The sequence below is a fragment of the Vipera berus genome (genome assembly GCF_964194415.1).
Source record: "Vipera berus genome assembly, chromosome: 2".
NCBI classification, from domain to species: Eukaryota; Metazoa; Chordata; class Lepidosauria; order Squamata; family Viperidae; genus Vipera; species Vipera berus.
Window position 1 is genome coordinate 8,847,634 of NC_138203.1, and position 19,021 is coordinate 8,866,654.

Here is a 19,021-nt window from a genome sequence, read left to right on the forward strand (position 1 = left end):
GACAGAGAATGACGGGCCCAAAGCGGGTCTAAAACTCACTGTTACCTGGCCCAAAGTATCCCAGACGGCTTTCATTGCTAAGGCGAGACTAGAACTCACCATCTCCTGGCGTTTGGCCCAAAGTCATCCAACTGGCTTTCATGCCTAAGGCAGGACTAGAACTCACCATCTCCTGGTGATTGGTCCAAAATCACCCAGCTGGCTTTCATGCCTAAGGCAGGACTAAAATTCACCATCTTCCAGTGATTGGCCCAACTCATCCCACTGGTTTTTATGCCTAAGGCAGGACTAGAACTCACAGTCTCCTGGTGATCGGCCAAAGTAACCCAGTTGGCTTTCGTGCCTAAGGCAGGACTAGAACTCACAGTCTCCTGGTGATTGGCCAAAGTCACCCAGATGGCTTTCACGCCTAAGGCAGGACTAGAACTCACAGTCTCCTGGTGATTGGTTCATCCAGCTGGCTTTCATGCCTTAAGGCAGGACTAGAACTCAGTCTCCTGGTGATTGGCCAAAGTCACCCAGATGGCTTTCATGCCTAAAGCAGGACTAGAACTCAGTCTCCTGGTGATTGGCCAAAGTCACCCAGTTGGCTTTCATGCCTAAGGCAGGACTGGAACTCACGATCTCCTGGTGATTGGCTCAAAATCACCCAGGTGGCTTTCACAGCTAAGGCAGGACTAGAACTCACAGTCTCCTGGTGATTGGCCAAAGTCACCCAGATGGCTTTCATGCTAGAATTCACCGTCTCCTGATAATTTGCCCCAAGTCATCCAGGGGGCTTTCATGTCTAAGGTGAGACTAGAACCTATGATCTCCTGCTTTGTAGCCTGCTGCCTTAAACCACTAGCCCAGGGGTAGGCAACCTCGGCTCTTTTATGACTCGTGGACTTCAACTCTCAGCTGGCTCAGGAATTCTGGGAGTTGAAGTCCACGAGTCATAAAAGAGCCGAGGTTGCCTACCCCTGCACCAGCCCAAACTGGCTCCTTTAATTACGTTGAGCTATGTTTCATTTTCTTATTACAGGCTTTTAATTTTGCTCACTGACAATTTCTCCATTTGGCACAACCCCACTTCCCCAGAAAAGAAATACAGGTAATCCTCAATTTGTTTAGTGACGGTTCAAAGTTACAATGGACCTCCCCAGGGGTACCTACGACCTGGTTCTGAAGATCCGATGACCAGCGGTCACCACGGTCCTGTGACCACATTTCGGGCAGGCAGCAACCAATCACGTGACCATGTTGTGCGCCATTTTTGATGAAAAATAACATACGCTTACAGTTTTTGGTAAAACCGGCCCATGGCAAACAACTGGTTCACCTAGCAACAGTGAAGTTTCTGTCCGTGGCAAAAAAAAAAAGTCATAAAACTGTATCGGTCTTGTGGGCGACCTGCTGTACCAGTGTCATGATTTACGACCATAATGTGTGCAGGCTCCATTACGGTCATACGTCAAGGACTACCAGTAGCATGATGGATATATGTATCTATGAATATAGGACAATACGTATGCCAACGGCTAAAGGGAGACATTGCAAACCTCTAGTCCAGGGCTCTTCAAACTTGGCCCTTTTATGACTGGTAGACTTCAACTCCCAGAATTGCCTGGCTGAGGAATTCTGGGAGTTGAAGTCCACCAGTCATAAAAGGGCCAAGTCTGAAGACCCCTGGTGTGCATCCAAGCCCGCAGTTTCATCAAAATGGCCGACTGAGGAATTCTGGGAGTTGAAGTCCACAAGTCATAAAAAGGCCAAGTCTGAAGACCCCTGCTCTAGTAGTTCATCGGCCAGGACTTACCTAGTTTGACTTGTAGAGGAGATGGTTTGTAGTTCATGGCTACGGTCTCAGCCTCCCTCGTATCACAGTCTCTGTCCGAGAGGGAGGCTGCTGCTGGATCCTGTTAAAAGGTAGGGGGGGGGAAACAAAAACCACAAAAGCCATCAGGATTGCCATTGTTTTTTAAATATTTCATTAGATTATTTATGTAGGTATGTATATCCTGCTTATTATTTATACAAATAACTCAAGGTGGTGAACATATCCAACATGTCTTCCTCCTATTTTTCCCATAACAACACCCTTATGAGGTGGGTTGGGCTGAGAGAGAGGGGCTGGCCTAAAGTCACCCAGTTGACTTTCATGACTAAGGTAGGGCTAGAACTCACCATCTCCCGGCGATTGGCCCAGAGTCACCCAGTCAGCTTTCATGCTGAAGGTGGGACTAGAATTCTCAATCTCCTGGTGATTTGTCCCAAAGTCACCCAGCTGCCTATCATGCCTAAGGGGGCACTATAACTCACAGTCTCCTGGTGATTGACCCAAATCACCCACCTGGTTTTCATGCCTAAGGCGGGACTAGAACTTTCAGTCTCCTAGTGATTGGCCCAAGGCCACACCAATGGCTTTCATGGCTAAGGCGGGGCTAGAGCACACTGTCTCCTGGTGATTGCTCCAAAGTTACCCAGCTGCTTTTCCTGCTTAAGGTGGGACTGGAACTCGCGACCTCCTGCTTTCTAGCCTGATGCCTTTACCGCTAAACCAAACTGGCTCTCCTTTGTTATTATTTAGATTTATGCCCACTTCAACTGGGAAGAGCCCCTGGCAGTCCAGCAAGCCATCTGTAACACAGCATAAAACATCCACCGTAGATAAAAATCAATACAATTACAAAACCAATAAAATTCCATGGCAAAACTTCACACCTCAAGTGCTCCATTACTAGCGACATACACACAACCGACAACAGGAGAGTTGGATCAATATTTGTGGGGAGTGCTATTCCAGAGTCAGATGCCATAAAACAAAACCAGGGTCTCCCATGTCCCCACCTGTATGATTTTATGGGAACGGGGAAGGAAGCAAGAGGTACTCTGAATAAGAGAGTCGGAAGGGACCTTGGAGGTCTTCTAGTCCAGCCCCCTGCTCAAGCAGGAATTCTGGTGACACACAAGTGAAGTCGATCAACGTTGGATGGAAAAGGCAGTCCTGTCAGTATGTCTGTGCAAGATTTTTTAAAAAGCACTTTTTACCTGTACAGGTAGTACTCCACTTACGACCACACCTGAGCCCAGGTTTTCCACTGCTAAGCAAGGCAGTTGTTAAGTGAGTTTTGCCCCATTGCCACAGTGGCCAAGGGAATCACTACAGTTGTTAAGTTAGGTCACCGGGTCAGAAGATCACAAAAGGGGATCACGTGACCCCAGGACACTGCAACCGTCGTAAGTAGGTGCCAGTTGCCAAGCATCCAAATTTTGTTAGGGATAATAGGAGCCAAGTACGAGAAAGATTGCATATACTTAATACTACATGTATTAACAGCAGCAAGAATCGTATCTGCCCAACATTGGGAAAACGAAAAGTTACCAACTGAAGAAGTACTAATTAAGAAAATTCTAGAGTGCGCAGAAATGGATAGATTGACTTTAGAGATTAAACAGAAAGAAGACTCAGTGTACTTTAGAACATGGGAAATTTTTTACCATTGGCTAGAAAAACGAGTCAGAGGGAAAGGCATGTGATATGTAATCTTGAATATTACTAAGAAGAAGGCTACTGAGTGATTAATCAACACTGTTTATGATAATTAACTGTACCTATTACTGTTAAATGCATGTACCCAGACAATATGCTGTTTGCTAAATATTGAAAAGGGGGACGCGGTGGCTCAGTGGGTTGGGACCCTGGGCTTGTCGTTCAGAAGGTTGGCAGTTTGGTGGGTCGAATCCCGAGTGCCGCGTAGCAGAGTGAGCGCCTGTTACTCGTCCCAGCTTCTGCCAACCTAGCAGTTCGAAAGCACGTAAAAATGCAAGTAGAAAAATAGGAACCACTACGGTGGGAAGGTAACAGCGTTCCGTGCGCCTTTAGGCGTCTAGTCATGCCGGCTACATGACCACGGAGACGTCCTCGGACAAGCGCTGGCTCTTTGGCTTTGAAACGGAGATGAGCACCGGCCCCTAGAGTCGGAAACGACTAGCACGCATGTGCGGGGGAACCTTTACCTTTACCTTTACCTTTAAATATTGAAAATGTTATCTGGGCAAACCCTAACCCTAACCCAAACCGCAATCCCAATCCTGACTGCATTTTATCCCTAACCCTATAAAAAGCAATAAAATTTATATATATAAAAAAGGGAAGATCACAAAAGGGGATCATGTGACCCCAGGACACTGCAACTGTCCGAAGTACGTGCAGTCGCCAAGCGTCCAAATTTTGATCCCGTGACCCATTTAACCAATCGTGCTTAAATGTGAAAAACGGTCAAAAGTCACCTTTTTTTTAGTGCCGTTGTAACTTTGAGCGGTCACTAAACAAACTGTGGCAAGTTGCGGACTACCTGCTATTTGCGTGGATGAGGAAAATTTGGTCTATTATTGTTTGTTAACCACATGAACCCGGACATTATACTGTTTGCTAAATATTGAGATATTTAAATATTGGCGGGTTGAATCCCAAGTGCCGCGTAACAGTGAGCGCCTGTTACTCGTCCCAGCTTCTGCCAACCTAGCAGTTTGAAAGCACATAAAAATGCAAGTAGAAAAATAGGGACCACTACAGTGGGAAGGTAACAGCGTTCCATGCGCCTTTGGCGTCTGTTCATGCCGGCTACATGACCACAGAGACGTCCTCGGACAAGCGCTGGCTCTTCGGCTTTGAAATGGAGATGAGCACCGGCCCCTAGAGTTGGAAACGACTAGCACGCATGTGCGGGGGAACCTTTACCTTTACCTAATATGAAATTGTTTTTTAAATATTGAGAATGTTATTTGGAAAAACTCCAACCCCAACCCCAACCCTAACCCCACCTTATTCCTAACTCTATAAAAACTAATAAAATCCATACAAAAAAAAAGAAAGAAATTTTGGGCTCCACCGCGGTAGTAAGTCGAGGACTACCCTGTAGATTATATTCAGCGCTTCCTGGAATTCTAAAGGAGAGCAAAAATCACATTTTTAAAAATAGAAATATATCAAATTCTTTGAAAACGAAGGATCCTGTGGCTAACTTGAACTGTGGCCTTAATTCATCTGAAGCAACTTTGCAAACATTTCCCTGCTGAGGAGAGAGCTGAGCAATGCATCTTAGCTTTTTTGGCATCCCTGAAAAACAGAAGCTGGAAATAAAAATCAATTGCTTTACTGTAAGCAGAACGAACTGTATTATTTAAAAAAACAAAAAACAACAACAACCCTACCTCACTGAGAACCAACTGCATGCGCAGTTTCAGGTTAAGAAATGGAGAACAGCACGTGCAAAATACAGTTTTCTTTAATGCTCTGAACGTTTAAGGACTTCTCTGGCCAGCGCTAAAACATTTTTTTTTACTTAATTGTTCTTAAATATTTATTAACTCTCAGTTGGGATCCTTTGCTCAGCTTTGATTGGCAGGAAGGGGGCAGCTATTTGGAGGCCCTGGTAATGGGAACCTCATTCCTGCTAGGCTAGACTACTGCCATGCCTTTTACATGGGGCTTACCTTTGGAGACTACTCGGGATTTGGCACAAAATATTGTGGCCCCCATGCTGACGGGCGAAAGGTCACAACAGCCAAGTATTTCAAGGGTCTGTCCTGACCGCTTCAATTTTGAATCACCAGCCAGTGGTACAATAGAGGGTGCCTGTTGAGGAACATGCAATTGGGGTACTGGCTGTGCAGGTTGTGCAAATTGGACTTGGCCTGCAGGAGGTGCTGGTTGTGCAGGCTGTGTCATCCAGACATAACCAGCAGGGGGCACCAGTGATGCCTGTGCCAGGGCTTGCGGCAGTTGCATTGAAGCTGCTACAGGTACTGGTCCTGGGGGTGGCGCTTGAGCAGCTACATTAAGGCATGCGCACAAAACAGTCTAAAACAGGGGTCTTCAAACTCGGCCCTTTTATGACTCATGGACTTCAATTCCCAGAATTCCTCAGCCAGTGTGCCTGGCTGAGGAATTCTGGGAGTTGAAGTCCATGAGTCATAAAAGGGCCGAGTTTGAAGACCTCATGATAAGATAGTAACACAGGTGCAGAGAGCAGGGGAAAATGTACAGATAGAAATGAGCGAAGCTGACAAAACTAAAAAACACGCAGTGACACCTAGGACCACAGTTGAGCCCCCAAATGTATGTGGCTAGGTGAGAAAGTGAGTTTTGCCCCATTTTACGACTTTGCTTGCCACAGCTGTTAAGTGAATCGCTGAAGTTGTTAAGGTAGCAACGCGGTCGTGAAGCGAAATCTGGCTTCCCCATTGACTTTGTCTGTCAGATGGTCACAACAAGTGATCTCAAGGCCCCAGGACACGGCAACCATCATAAATAGGAGTCGGTTGCCCATGTCTGAATGTTGATCACATGACCACGGGGATGCTGCAATGGTTGTAAGTGTGAAAAATGGTCATAAGTCCCCCCTTTTTTTTAGTGCCATTATAACTTCAGATGGTCACTGCAAGTCAAGGACTACCAGTTTGTAGTGGTGCTAATGTTTTCTTGCAGACATTGTGTTGGCCAACTAGTTAAGATCATCAAGGCTTGGGGCGATCTGTCTTAATTCCTCTCTGAGGCTTTCTATGGTGTGCTGATATTTGTTTAATTTGAGGTGTGCAACCACGATCATTAGCTCTATCATTTTCTGCCCAATTTCTTCGGCTGTTTTCTATCCAGCTCGCTGTTACTGGGTGGCTTGTATCTCACACTGACGGGCAAGACAGTGGACTGTCTCTGGACTGACGACAGGGATTTTTAAAATGTTTTTTAATCTTTAATTAATTTTAATTTATTGGGGCTGTTAATTTAATTCTTTTTAACTTTTGTATCGCTGTATTTTATTGTTGTTAGCCGCCCTGAGTCCTTCGGGAGATAGGGCGGCATATAAGTCCCCAAAATAAATAAATAAATAAGACGTGCTGTGGTAGGCATTTGTGCAAAAGAAAAAGAAAAATAAGTTGCTTCTTGGGAGAGGTTTGCTTACATGCAGATGTTCTCCCGTTTAAATACTTTATGAAGTGTTTCACACCCATGTGTGGTACTGGTAGAAGAGAATACTAGTAGCTCAGGGTTGTATTGTGAGATCCTTGGTACTCTCTGAGCTGGGTTGTTTACTTGCAGATGTTTCATCATCCAACTAGGTAATGTCATCAGTGCTAGGAAGGAGAGAGGAGGATGAGGATGAGGAGGTGGTCTGTGGGGTCCTTGGTGGTCTCTGAGCTTGGTGGTTTACTTGCAGACGTTTCATGGCCAACTAGATAACATCATCAGTGCTAGGAGGGAGAGAGGTGTGCAGTATGGAGGAGGAGGAGGAAGAGGTCTGTGGGGTCCTTGCTGCTCTCTGAGCTTGGTTGACTTATTGCAGATATTTCATGACCCAACTAGGTAATGTCATCAGTGCTCGTTGGGTAATGAAATGTCATCAAGAAAACCACCAAGCTCAGACAGAACCCGGGACCCCACTCCACTCCACCTCTCCTGTCCTCCTCTCCCATCTAGCTCTGAAGATTTACCTAGTTGGGTCATGAATTGCCTGCAAGAAAACAGCCACACGCAGAAAGCACCAAGCACTCCACAGTCATCTCCTCCTCCTCCTTCTTCTCCTCCTCCTCCTCCTCCTCCTCCTCCTCCTCCCCCTGAAGATGTTACCTACTTGGGTCCTAAAACTTATGCAGGAAAACACCCAAGCTCAGAGAGCACCAAGGACCCCACAGCGATGGCGTTCTGGAGGACCGTGAAAAGCTGGCTCTTCTCTTGGGCTCTGGGCTAAGGAGGCTGGGCGCCTGACATCCATTCTGTGTAACGATTGGATCCACCATCTCTTTATCGGTTCACGTAGAGGGCTATTTTTACATTATCCAGGTGCAAAAGCTGCCCAGAGACACCGAATTCTAACACAGCGAGAATCACCGATGAGTCGTGATGACTTTTTCCTCCTTCAAAGTCTCTTATATTTACTCGAGGTATTGCTTTTAACGGAAAAAAAGAAGAGAAAAAAAGAAAAGAAATTGTTCTCCGCGGCTCTCACTTGCAGCCTCGGTGCGGCGTTTTTGTACAAAAATCTGCTTCCCGGCTTCGGCAGCTGGCAAGGGCCGTTTCCTCTCAATTAAGGGAGCCTTTGCTCTAAAAGAAGGCAAATGACCAGCTGTCTGCAAGGAGTATCAATCCTTCCATTCCCCACCATCCGGGCAGAGCTGAAGAAGCTTCTGGGATGAGAAGCCAAACGTCTTCAAAGGAAAACAAGAAAGTCCAGTTGCCTCCTGGAAAAGCACCTTGACTTAAACAGAATAGAGCTGGAAGGGACCTTGGAGGTCTTCTAGTCCAGCCTCCTGCTCAAGCAGGAGAACCAATACCATCTGAGACAAGTGACTGTCAGTGTTGGAGCCTTCACGATCTCTGGTGGCAAGCTGTTCCACTGGTTAATTGTCCCCACTGTCAGGAAGGTTCTCCTTAATTCCAGGTTGCTCCTCTCTTTGATCAGTTTCCAACCGTTGTTTCTTGTCCTGTCCTCTGGTGCTTTGGTGAACAACGTGACACACACCCCCTTCTTCTTTGTGGCAGCCCCTCAAATACTGGAATACTGCTATCATGTCTCCCCTATTTCTTCTTTTCTTTAGACTAGCCCAACCCAAGTCCTGCAGCCGTTCTTCGTATGTTTTAATCTCCAGGCCTTGGATCATCTTAGCTGCTCTTCTCTGAATTTTTTCCAAACTCTCAACATCTTTTTTGTGATATGGGGACCAAAATTGGCTGCAGTATTCCAGGTGTGGTCTTACTAGGGTTTTATAAAGTGATGCTAATACTTAGCGTGATCTTGATTCTATGCCTCTGTTTTTATACAACCCAGGATTGTATAAACAGCAGCAGCTTTTTTGCCTGCTGGTGCACATTGCTGGTTCGTGGTTTAAGTGATCGTTCACTAGGACTCCAAGGTCCCTCTCACAGTTACTGTTTTGGAGCCAGATCTCACCCAATCTGTCCTTGTACCTTTGTTTTTTCCTGCCTAAATGTAAAACTTTGCTTTTCTCCACACTGAAACTCATTTTGTTGGACAGGGCCCCTTGTTCAGGTTTGTCAAGGTCTTTTTGGATCCTGAGTTTGTCTTCTGGGGTGTTGGCTACTCCTGTCAATTTGGTGTCATCTGCAGATTTGATGAGTTCCCTTCAATTCCCTCATCTAAGTCATTGATGAAGATATTGAAGAGTACTGGGCCTAAGACGGATCCTTGTGGTACCCCGCTTACTTCTCTCCATGTGGATGTAGTGCCATTGAGGACTACTGGATGGGGAGGAACAGGCTTCGGCTCAACCCTGACAAGACTGAGTGGCTGTGCGTACCGGCATCTCGGGAAATTCAGAATATTCCATCTCTTTCTATGGGGGGTGAGTTATTACCCCCCGTAGATAGGGCTCGCAACTTGGGAGTCCTCCTAGATTCACAGCTTTCTTTTGAAGATCATTTACTATCCGTGACTAGGGAGGCCTTTGCCCAGGTTCGCCTGGTGCGCCAGTTGCGGCCCTATCTAGACCGGGATGCCTTGCGTATGGTCACTCATGCGCTCGTGACCTCTCGATTAGACTACTGCAACGCTCTCTACATGGGGCTGCCCTTGAGGACCACCCGGAGGCTCCAACTGATGCAGAATGCAGCCGCGAGAGTTGTGTTGGGAGTCTCCCGATACTCCCATGTTACACCTTTACTCCGTGAGCATTGGCTTCCAGTTGTCTTCCAGGTGAGATTCAAGGTGCTGGTGATGACCTTTAAGGCCCTACATGGCATGGGTCCGGAATACCTCAGGGAGCACCTGCGGCCGGCATCACCTTCCCTCCGCCCAGTGCGCTCCCACAGAGAGGGCCTCCTCAGGGTGCCACCGGTCAGAGAATGCCGTCTGGAGGCCCCCAGGGGGAGGGCCTTCTCTGTGGGTGCGCCGGACTTGTGGAACCGCTTGCCGGTTGAGCTCCGGATGGCGCCCGACCTTTGCTCCTTCCGGTGCGACCTAAAGACCTACTTGTTCGAACAAGCCGGCCTGGCCTGATGGGTTTGGGTTTTATTATTGCTTTTAATGTATTGTATTTATTGTTGTTTTATATTGGGCACTATGTTTAATTTTTTTTTTAATTTTTGTACCTTTGCATTTTAGTATATTGCCCTGTTCACCGCCCTGAGTCCTTCGGGAGAAGGGCGGTATACAACTAAAATTATTATTATTATTATTATTACTCGTGGAGTACGGTTTGCAAGCAGATCCATCTGGTGGTGATGTTGTCTATTTCACCTTTTTTCTAGCTTACCAAGGAGTAGGTTGTGGTCTACTTTATCAAATGCTTTACTGAAATCTAAGTATACTACGTCCATAGTATTTTGCTGGTCTATTAGTTTAGTCACTTTGTCGAAGAATGAAATAAGTTTGGTTTGGCATGAACTGTTTCTAACAAACCTGTGCTGGCTACTGGTTATAACTTGGTTTCCTTCGAGTTGTTCTAGGATCCTCCCAGGTATTGATATTAAATTGATTGGTCTGTAGTTTCCTGGGACCGTTCCCCCCCCCCTTTCTTGAAGATGGGAACCACATCAGCCTTTTTCCAATCCTCAGGTGCTCCAGGATTTTTGAAAGATAGGGTGCAATGGTTCTGGGATAACATCTGCCAGCTCCTTCAGAACTCTGGGATGTAATCTGTCGGGTCCCGGTGATTTATATTCGTCAAGGTCAGATAGGTGATCTCTTACCATTCTCGTGCTTATTTTAATTTTTGTTTCTAATTTGTCTTTTGCAGTGGGTTTGTTTTTGGCAGGTTGTGTGATGCAAAGTAGGAGTTAAGCAGCTCCGCTTTCTCCCTGTTGCCTATTACTGTATGCTTAAAAAGGTAAAGGTAAAGGTTCCCCCGCACATGCGTGCTAGTCGTTTCCGACTCTAGGGGCCGGTGCTCATCTCCGTTTCAAAGCCGAAGAGCCAGCGCTTGTCCGAGGACGTCTCCGTGGTCATGTGGCCGGCATGACTAGGCGCCAAAGGCGCACGGAACGCTGTTACCTTCCCACCGGAGTGGTCCCTATTTTTCTACTTGCATTTTTACGTGCTTTCGAACTGCTAGGTTGGCAGAAGCTGGGACGAGTAACAGGTGCTCACTCTGTTATGCGGTACTCGGGATTCGACCCGCCAAACTGCCGACTTTCTGATCGACAAGCTCAGCGTCCTAACCTACTGAGCCACCACATCCCTTACTGTATGCTTACTGTATTCCAAATAATATAGTTCCAATCTCTCTTCAAGACCTGAAGAGGTAGATATGAGAGTCTGTAGCTACTGCCTGGGGAGAAAATGAGATTATTAACCTTGTCTCTTTGTACAAGAAATTCTGATTGCGATTAAATCAATTGTAGTCAGGAAGGCCCCCTAGACCTTATGATTTTCCAGTTTGTTATGAAATTTGTATTGGGTCCTTAGTTTTCTGTTATAGGTTGACGTCAAAGCTTCTTCAGATAAGATTCCTATCCTGAGTTCCAGTGAAGGACATTTTATAGATTTCATACAGTTACGATCTTTGCGCCCTGAGACAGAGGAACCATTCTGACTATTAAATTATGGCTTATTCTTTCAAATACTGTACACCTAGCTCAAACTAGGTTTATAAGAGATTACTAGTATTCTGGTATTAATTAATTTTAATTCATGCTATATATTTTTTTTAACCTCAAAGCAGGTATGGTCAGCCCGGATAGGAATTGTAGATCAGAAAATCAATACCACTGGAACGCTAAAACTTCTTTGATTGAGTCTGGCTATATAGGTAGTCCTCGACTTACAACAGTTCATTTAGTGACCGTTCAAGGTTACAACAGCACTGAAAAAAAGTGTTGTGATTCAGGGTCAGCCTGTGGGTTCGGCAGTTGGGTCGGACGACTCGGAGGAGGGGGGTGTTGAAGAGCTTGCTGAGGGGGTTGGAGAGCTTGCTGATGAGAGCCCTCAGCCAGGCCCCTCCCACCTGGTCACCACGGAGACCCAGCTGTGTGAGCCTGACAGTGTGGATGAAGATGACCCACAGCTGGCCCTGTTCAAGGACGCCCGACGCAGGAGGCAGTCAATTAGGAGTAAACAGAGGAAGGCAATGGGGCTCCTCGGAAGGAGGCACAGAGAAGCCACGCCCTGAACTCTATATAAGGGGAATGTGTGGGAGGGCTGGTTTGCTGAAGGCAACCGCTTGGATGGTTCATGTTTCTTAAAGCTCCTGTTTCTTGGTTTGTCTTGTTCCGTTTGTTTTTGTGGTAATAAATTTGGCAGGCGTAATTCCAGCCTCTTGCCTTCTTGTAAAAGGGGTTGTCCCTGCCTTTTCTGCAGGGCCGGTAGCAGGCTGGTACAGAACAAAAAGCGACCTGGGACCGTTTTTCACCTTTGCAGCATCCCCATAATCACATGATCAAAATTCAGGTGCTTGGCAACTGGCTCCTATTTATGACCGTCGCTGTGTCCCAAGGTCATGTGATCAACCTTTGTGACCTTCTGATCAGCGAAGTCAATAGGGACACCAGGATTCACTTAAGAGACGGGGTTACGAACGTATCAAGTGCAGTGATTCGCTTAACAATTGTAGCAAGAAAGGTCGTAAAACAGGGCAAAATTCATTGAACCAATGTTTCGCGTAACAACATAAATGCTAGGCTCCATGGCGGTCGTAAGTCAAGGGCTACCTGTAATAATGGAATTTTGGAAGTCTGTTTGTGCTGTGCTTCCCCTCCTTATACTCCAGGGAATAAGGGAGCTGCCTGTCTGTTTGAGCCAGTTTCAAATGTTCTCTGGCCATTCGGAGCTTTAAAAAGGTTTACAGGTGGTCCTCGACTTACAATTCATTTAGTGACCAAAGTTACAATCGAACTGAAAAAAGTGACTTACAGCAGGGGTAGGGAACCTCGGCTCTTCTATGACTCCTGGACTTCAACTCCCAGAATTCCTGAGCCAGCATGGCTCAGCTTGGAAACCTCTCCCTTTTCCCTCAGCATGGCTGGCTCAGGAATTCTGGGAGTTGAAGTCCACGAGTCTTAAAAGAGCCGAGGTTGCCTACCCCTGAGGGGAAAAAAATGATTTATTCCGACCTACTGCAGTGGGAATAACTTGGTCCTCGATTTACGACCATGATTGGGATCAGAATTTCCACTGCTGAGCAAAGTGGCTGTTAAGTCAGTTGTTTCTGATTTGTTGACCTTTCTTGCTGCAGCTGTTAAACAAATCACGTGCCACTGGGGATGCTGCAACGGTTGTAATTTAATTTAATTTAATTTAATTTATTAATATTTCTATACCGCCCTTCTCCCGAAGGACTCAGGGCGGTGTACAGGGCAAGAATAAAACACAAAGCTAAAAAAATTAAAAAGTAATTAAATACATGCCCATAAAAAACAATAAATACATTAATAAAACCCCAATAAAATGATAGTAAAAACCCCACCAATCCCCCCTCAGGCCAGGCCGGCTTGTTCGAACAGGTATGTTTTCAGATCGCGGCGAAAGGAGCGAAGATCGGGCGCCGTCCGGAGCTTAACCGGTAACTGGTTCCATAGCTCCGGGGCGCCCACAGAGAAAGACCTCCCCCTGGGTAAGTGTGAGTACTGGCTGTTAAGTCGCTTTCCCCAGGGCTGTTTCAATGTTAAACGGTCATAAAATGAATGGTTGTTAAGTCAAGGATTATATCATTTAAGTTGTACCAATCCGAATGACTATTTTAAAACAAGCTTCACCATTGGTTTGGAAATAATTAATCAAAGTCGCAGTACATTTAACCCACTGCAACGCACACCCACACAGACTGTGGAAAGGATAACACTGCCATGCACCAAAATGTCTCAGAAACCACCCACAGACTAAAACCAGCTCAAGCCCTCCAAAACTAGCTAAGTAAACCAAAAGACCTAGCAGCCCCAGAAGCAAAAATAGGAGCCATCTACAATATATGGCGTTAAGGACCATAACAGCCACTACTTAGGACAAAATGGGCAGAAGACTAGCAGAGGACATCCATGAACACCAAATAGCAGTCGAAAGACAGGATGAAATCTCTTAATTTTACAACATGTGGACAGACTCAATCATAATTTTAATTGAGAAATGAGGAGCATCCTAGATCAAGTCAAGCCCCCCAAACCCTTCAGAACTCCTGGAAGCCTGGCACTCAAGACAAATCAACCATCAACAGGCACATAGAGATAGACAACATTTCCGCACCATTTAAAAGCAACGAAAAAGCCGAAAAGGGCCAAAAGATCTCATCGGCAATCAACACCCAGATAAGCAGAGATTAGCACCAAGACTGACATCACACCCACAATTAAGAAGTAAAGAATACCCCAATCAAGGAACTATGGTATCAGGCAAACAAGCTAAACAATAGCTTAATTAAGGAACTACCAAGAAGAAAACAACACTCCCACCCACATTGACAAGGCAAGCCACCTGTATAGAAGTAGAGAGCAAATCCCACTCCTTTCTAGCACTGATGATGATACCTAGCTGGGTAGTGAGAAAGAAAATAACCCAGCTCAGAGAGCACCAAGGACGTCTTCTTCTTCTTCTTCTTCTTCTTCTTCTTCTTCTTCTTCTTCTTCTTCTTCTTCTTCTTCTTCTTCTTCTTCTTCTTCTTCTTCCTTCTTCTTCTTCTTCTTCTTTTCTTCTCCTCCTCCTCCTCCTCCTCCCTCTCTCAAACCCCACTTCCTTCTAGCACTGAAGCACTGATGATGTTACCTACCTGGGTAAGGAAATGTCTGCAAGAGAATCACCAGGCTCAGAAAGCACCAAGGGCCCCACAGTTTAACCCTGATATATAAATATTCTCTTCTACAGGTATTTGTTAAATATTCACCATAGGTCCAGGTAAGAAGAGAAAGAAGGGTAGGGGAAAGAAAAGGTTAATTACAACTTCATAAAGGCCTTTATTTCATCTTTTCCTGGCTGGAAATTCTCACATACACAAAGAAATGTTTTAACTGGAAACTAAAAAAGTGTAGGGGAAAAAATCAGCCCTTAGGTGAGTGGAACTGATTAAATCAAGCTGATATATAGACATAGGCGGCCACAGTTTGTTATCATATTAGAACAATAATAGATTTGTAATGGGAAATGTTTATTTTCCTTTTGGCATCTGCCATTCCCACGCTGCCCCCTTCTCTTGATTTATGGGTGATGTTTTACTCCTCATTTTATTGTTTTATTCCTTCCTTTTGGTTTCTGAATGAAAACAGGTGCAGGAAGTAACCTGAGCTCCATTAACTACAGTAAGGTGAGATCCTTTACCTATGAAGAGCTATGCTTGCATGATCTGGGGCTTATGCATTAGTCTCTCCTGTCTTTCTGAGATGTATAAATAGGAGTATATCCCTTTGTTGGGTGGGGTTATTCTTAACATATGGTATTGGAAGTGGTAATACCACTTTATAAGGCCTTGGTGAGATCGCACTTGGAATATTGTATTCAGCTTTGGTCGCCATGCTATAAAAACGATATTGAGACTCTGGAAAGAGTGCAGAGAAGAGCAACAAAGGTGATTAGGGGACTGGAGGCTCAAACATATGAGGAAAGGTTGCACGAATTGGGTATATCTAGCTTAATGATGCAGTGGCTCAGTGGGTTAGGACGCTGAGCTTGTCAATCAGAAGGTCGGCAGTTTGGTGGGTCGAATCCCGAGTGCCGTGTAACAGAGTGAGCGCCTGTCACTCGTCCCAGCTTCTGCCAACCTAGCAGTTCGAAAGCAAGTAAAAATGCAAATAGAAAAATAGGGACCACTGCGGTGGGAAGGTAACAGTGTTCTGTGCGCCTTTGGCATCTAGTCATGCCGGCCACAGGACCACGGAGACGTCCTCGGACAAGCACTGGCTCTTCGGCTTTGAAACGGAGATGAGCACCAGCCCCTAGAGTCGGAAACGACTAGCACGCATGTGTGGGGGAACCTTTACCTTAATGAAAAGAAGGACTAGGGGTGACATGATAGCAGTCTTCCAATATTTGAGCAGCTGCTCCAAAGAAGAGCGGGTCAACCTGTTCTCCAAAGTACCCGAATTCAGGACAAGAAGTAACAGATGGAAACTAGTCAAGGAGAGAAGCAACCTAGAACTAAAGAGAAACTTCCTAACAGTGAGAACAATTAACCAGTGGAACAGCTTGCCTCCAGAAGTTGTGGCTGCTCCAACCCTGGAGGCTTTCAAGAAGAGACTGGACAGTCATTTGTCTGAAATGGTACTGTTCTGTACCAGCCTGCTACCGGCCTTGCAGAAAAGGCAACCCCTTTACAGACGGCAAGAGGCTGGAATACGTCTGCCAAATTTATTACAAAAACAAACAAAACATGAAACAAGATACCGGAGCTTTGAAACTCTATCGGAGCGGTTGCTTTCAGCAAACCAGCCCTCCCCCAAACATTCCCTTTATAAAGAGTTCAGGGCGTGGCCTCTCTTTGCCTCCTTCCGAGAAGTCCCACAGCCTTTCTCTGCTTGCTCCTACTTGACTGCCTCCTGCGTTGGGCGTCCTTGAACAGGGCCAGCTGTGGGTCATCTTCATCCACACTGTCAGGCTCACACAGCTGGGTCTCCACCAAGTAGGAGGGGCCTGGCTGGGGGCTCTGCGGAGCCTCCAAGCCATCATCAGCAAGTTCTTCAACACCCCCCTCCTCCCCCTCATCTGAGTCATCCGAGTCATCCGACCCAACTGCCAAACCCACAGGCTGACCCTGAATCACAACAGGTACAGGGTTTTCCAACTCTGATGTCCTGTTAATATTCTTTGGAGGGAGTCCCATCAGTATGTGCTGTTTAAGAAGCACTGCGGCAAGCACTAATTATTCGCTTTGGGTCCTGCGTTGGATTCCAGGACAGGAACAGTAGACCTGGAAAACAGACACAACGGCACAGCAAGGGAAAGTTTTCAAGATACCAAAGAAATGTCAGAAGTAGCACTGAATTTTTTTTGGCTTCTGATGGACAGCTGCCAAACATTTGTGGAACATTCAAAGCATCGAGAAGGAGAGGGTGGAAAAAGGCTGGACACCTAAGGCCACTGAATTTTTCTCCCCCAAGACAGACTTCTCTGTGTGAGAACTTTCTGCATCGTTGGCTCACGGTGACATAATCCGGGAAGGAACGTGGACTTCTCAGTCAGTGACCAAAGCTTATCAGATGAATGAAAAAGGAGAAGCTGGAACGCGATGGACTCTTTCGAGATGGAGCTGGCCATCTTCCAGAAGAACGAACACCGTCTGTACTATTAGAACTTGGATAAGGATGAGTCGATCCTTGTCTTGTTCTCTTCTGAAATTGCTCATCATGTAAGCAGACCAGGGAGAATGAGATTCTGAGAATGTAGGTGGTCCTCGACTTACGACCTCAATTGAGCCCAACGTTTCTGTTACTAAGCAAGACAGCGAAGCGAATTTTGCCCCATTTTACGACCTTTCTTGCTGCCATGAAGTGAATCACTCGAGATGTTAAGTTAGGTTGTTAAGGGAATCTGGCTTCCCCCATCGACTCGTCTTGTCGGAAGGTCGCGAAAGGGGATCACGTGTCCCCAGGACGCTGTGGCTGTCATAAATATGACTCAGTTGCCAAAAATCTAAATTTCGATCGTGGGGATGCTGCAATGGTCATAAGTGTGAAAAATGGTCACGAGTGCCTTTTTTCAGCACCATTGTAAGTTTGAAACAGCCGCTAAATGAACTGCTGTTTGTCAAGGACTACCTGTAATCCCAAAAGATGCTTTTTTTAGGAGGCAACTAAACTTTCTAGTTTTCCTTTGAAGACATTTTGCTTCTCATCCAAGAAGCTTCTTCAGCTCTGACTGGATGGTGGGGAATGGAAGGATTTGTACTCCTTGCAGACAGCTGGTCATTTGCATCCTTTTAGAGAGTTGTTGGGGCCACCTGGAGGTTTATCTTGTCATCAGGGTCACTTGAGTAGTACAAATGGGTGTGGAACCTCCTTGGAACTGCTGAAAGGACTGTGTTGTAGATTGGACTTTCTTGTTTTTCTTTCAAGATGTTTCGCTTCTCGTCCAAGAAGCTTCTTCAGCTCTGACCGGATGGTGAGGAATGGAAGGATTTATACTCCTTGCAGACAGCTGGTCATTTGCATTCTTTTGGAGAGTCGCTGAGGACACCTGTAGGTTTGTCTGTGTCCTCAGGGTCACTTGAGTAGTGCAAATGGGTTTGGAGCCTTCTTGGCTGCAGGATGTTTTTCTGCCCTGGGTCCCTTCACGGCTGAAGACGGGCGCAAATGGGTTCCTGTAGTTTGCATATAAGTCATGCGAGTATGAACAGATTTCCAGAAAACATTGCAACAGCCTGTTCCTGTCTTTAACAGTGAAGGGACCCATGGCAGGAAACATCCTGCAGCCAAGGAAGCCCCCCACCCATTTGCACCACTCAGGTGACCCTGAGGACACAGATAAACCTCCAGGTGGCCTCAACGACTCTCTAAAAGAATGCAAATGACCAGCTGTCTGCAAGGAGTATAAATCCTTCCATTCCCCACCATTCCAGTCAGAGCTGAAGAAGCTTCTAGGACGAGAAGCGAAACGTCTTCAAAGAAAAACAAAGTCTAGCTGCCTCCTGGGGAAAAAAAGCACCTTTGGGATAACTATGACCTGGATAACTGAGAATCTCCATAGACAACTACCTGTAATTATTTTTACAAATTCCCAGGCCCCTGAATGCAACGCTCCAAGGCAAGGTAATGACTTGAGAAATTCTCTATGCCTTTTTATTTCTAATTCAAACTTTGCCTGCCGCGTTGGATTAGCAATTTGCTTTCTTAGAAGCTTCGAGCGAGTTGGAGAATCTTGACAAATCTCATCAGCCAACGGGCGTCTTACCTTTATCGCTTCTATCATTATTTTCTCGTGGTGGCCCCAAAGCAATACTGCTCACCGGTGAGCAATTAATATCAAGTGATCAAAATCAATCCTAGCAGACAATAACTTTTCTTTTCCTGAGATCAAAGCAGCCGGCTTCTTTATCTCTGAGTGTTCAGCTGAGGCCGGGAAGCTGCTTAATCAAGTCTCCTACATAGTTTTGAAGAGCTGGTTTAGAA

General features: G+C 45.9%; 1 protein-coding gene and 1 long non-coding RNA gene across 4 annotated transcripts in view; both read right to left on the reverse strand.

Moving 5' to 3' along the window:
* FAM219A (family with sequence similarity 219 member A) overlaps positions 1 to 19,021 on the reverse strand; it is a 56,864-nt gene that overhangs the window by 24,532 nt on the left and 13,311 nt on the right. For all 3 annotated transcript variants that reach the window (XR_014025293.1, XM_081319328.1, XM_081319327.1), the window contains exon 2: positions 1,799 to 1,898. Coding sequence is in view for 2 of the 3 variants with exons in the window: in XM_081319328.1 (XP_081175454.1) it covers positions 1,799 to 1,898 (100 nt within the window). In the remaining variant the exon portion in view is untranslated. The remainder of the gene's footprint in view (positions 1 to 1,798; positions 1,899 to 19,021) is intronic.
* Positions 16,252 to 18,865, reverse strand: LOC308663135. Its single transcript, XR_014025298.1, has 2 exons — positions 18,804 to 18,865; positions 16,252 to 16,824 (listed from the first exon to the last, which is right to left on the reverse strand). It is a non-coding gene; the product is annotated as an uncharacterized lncRNA (long non-coding RNA).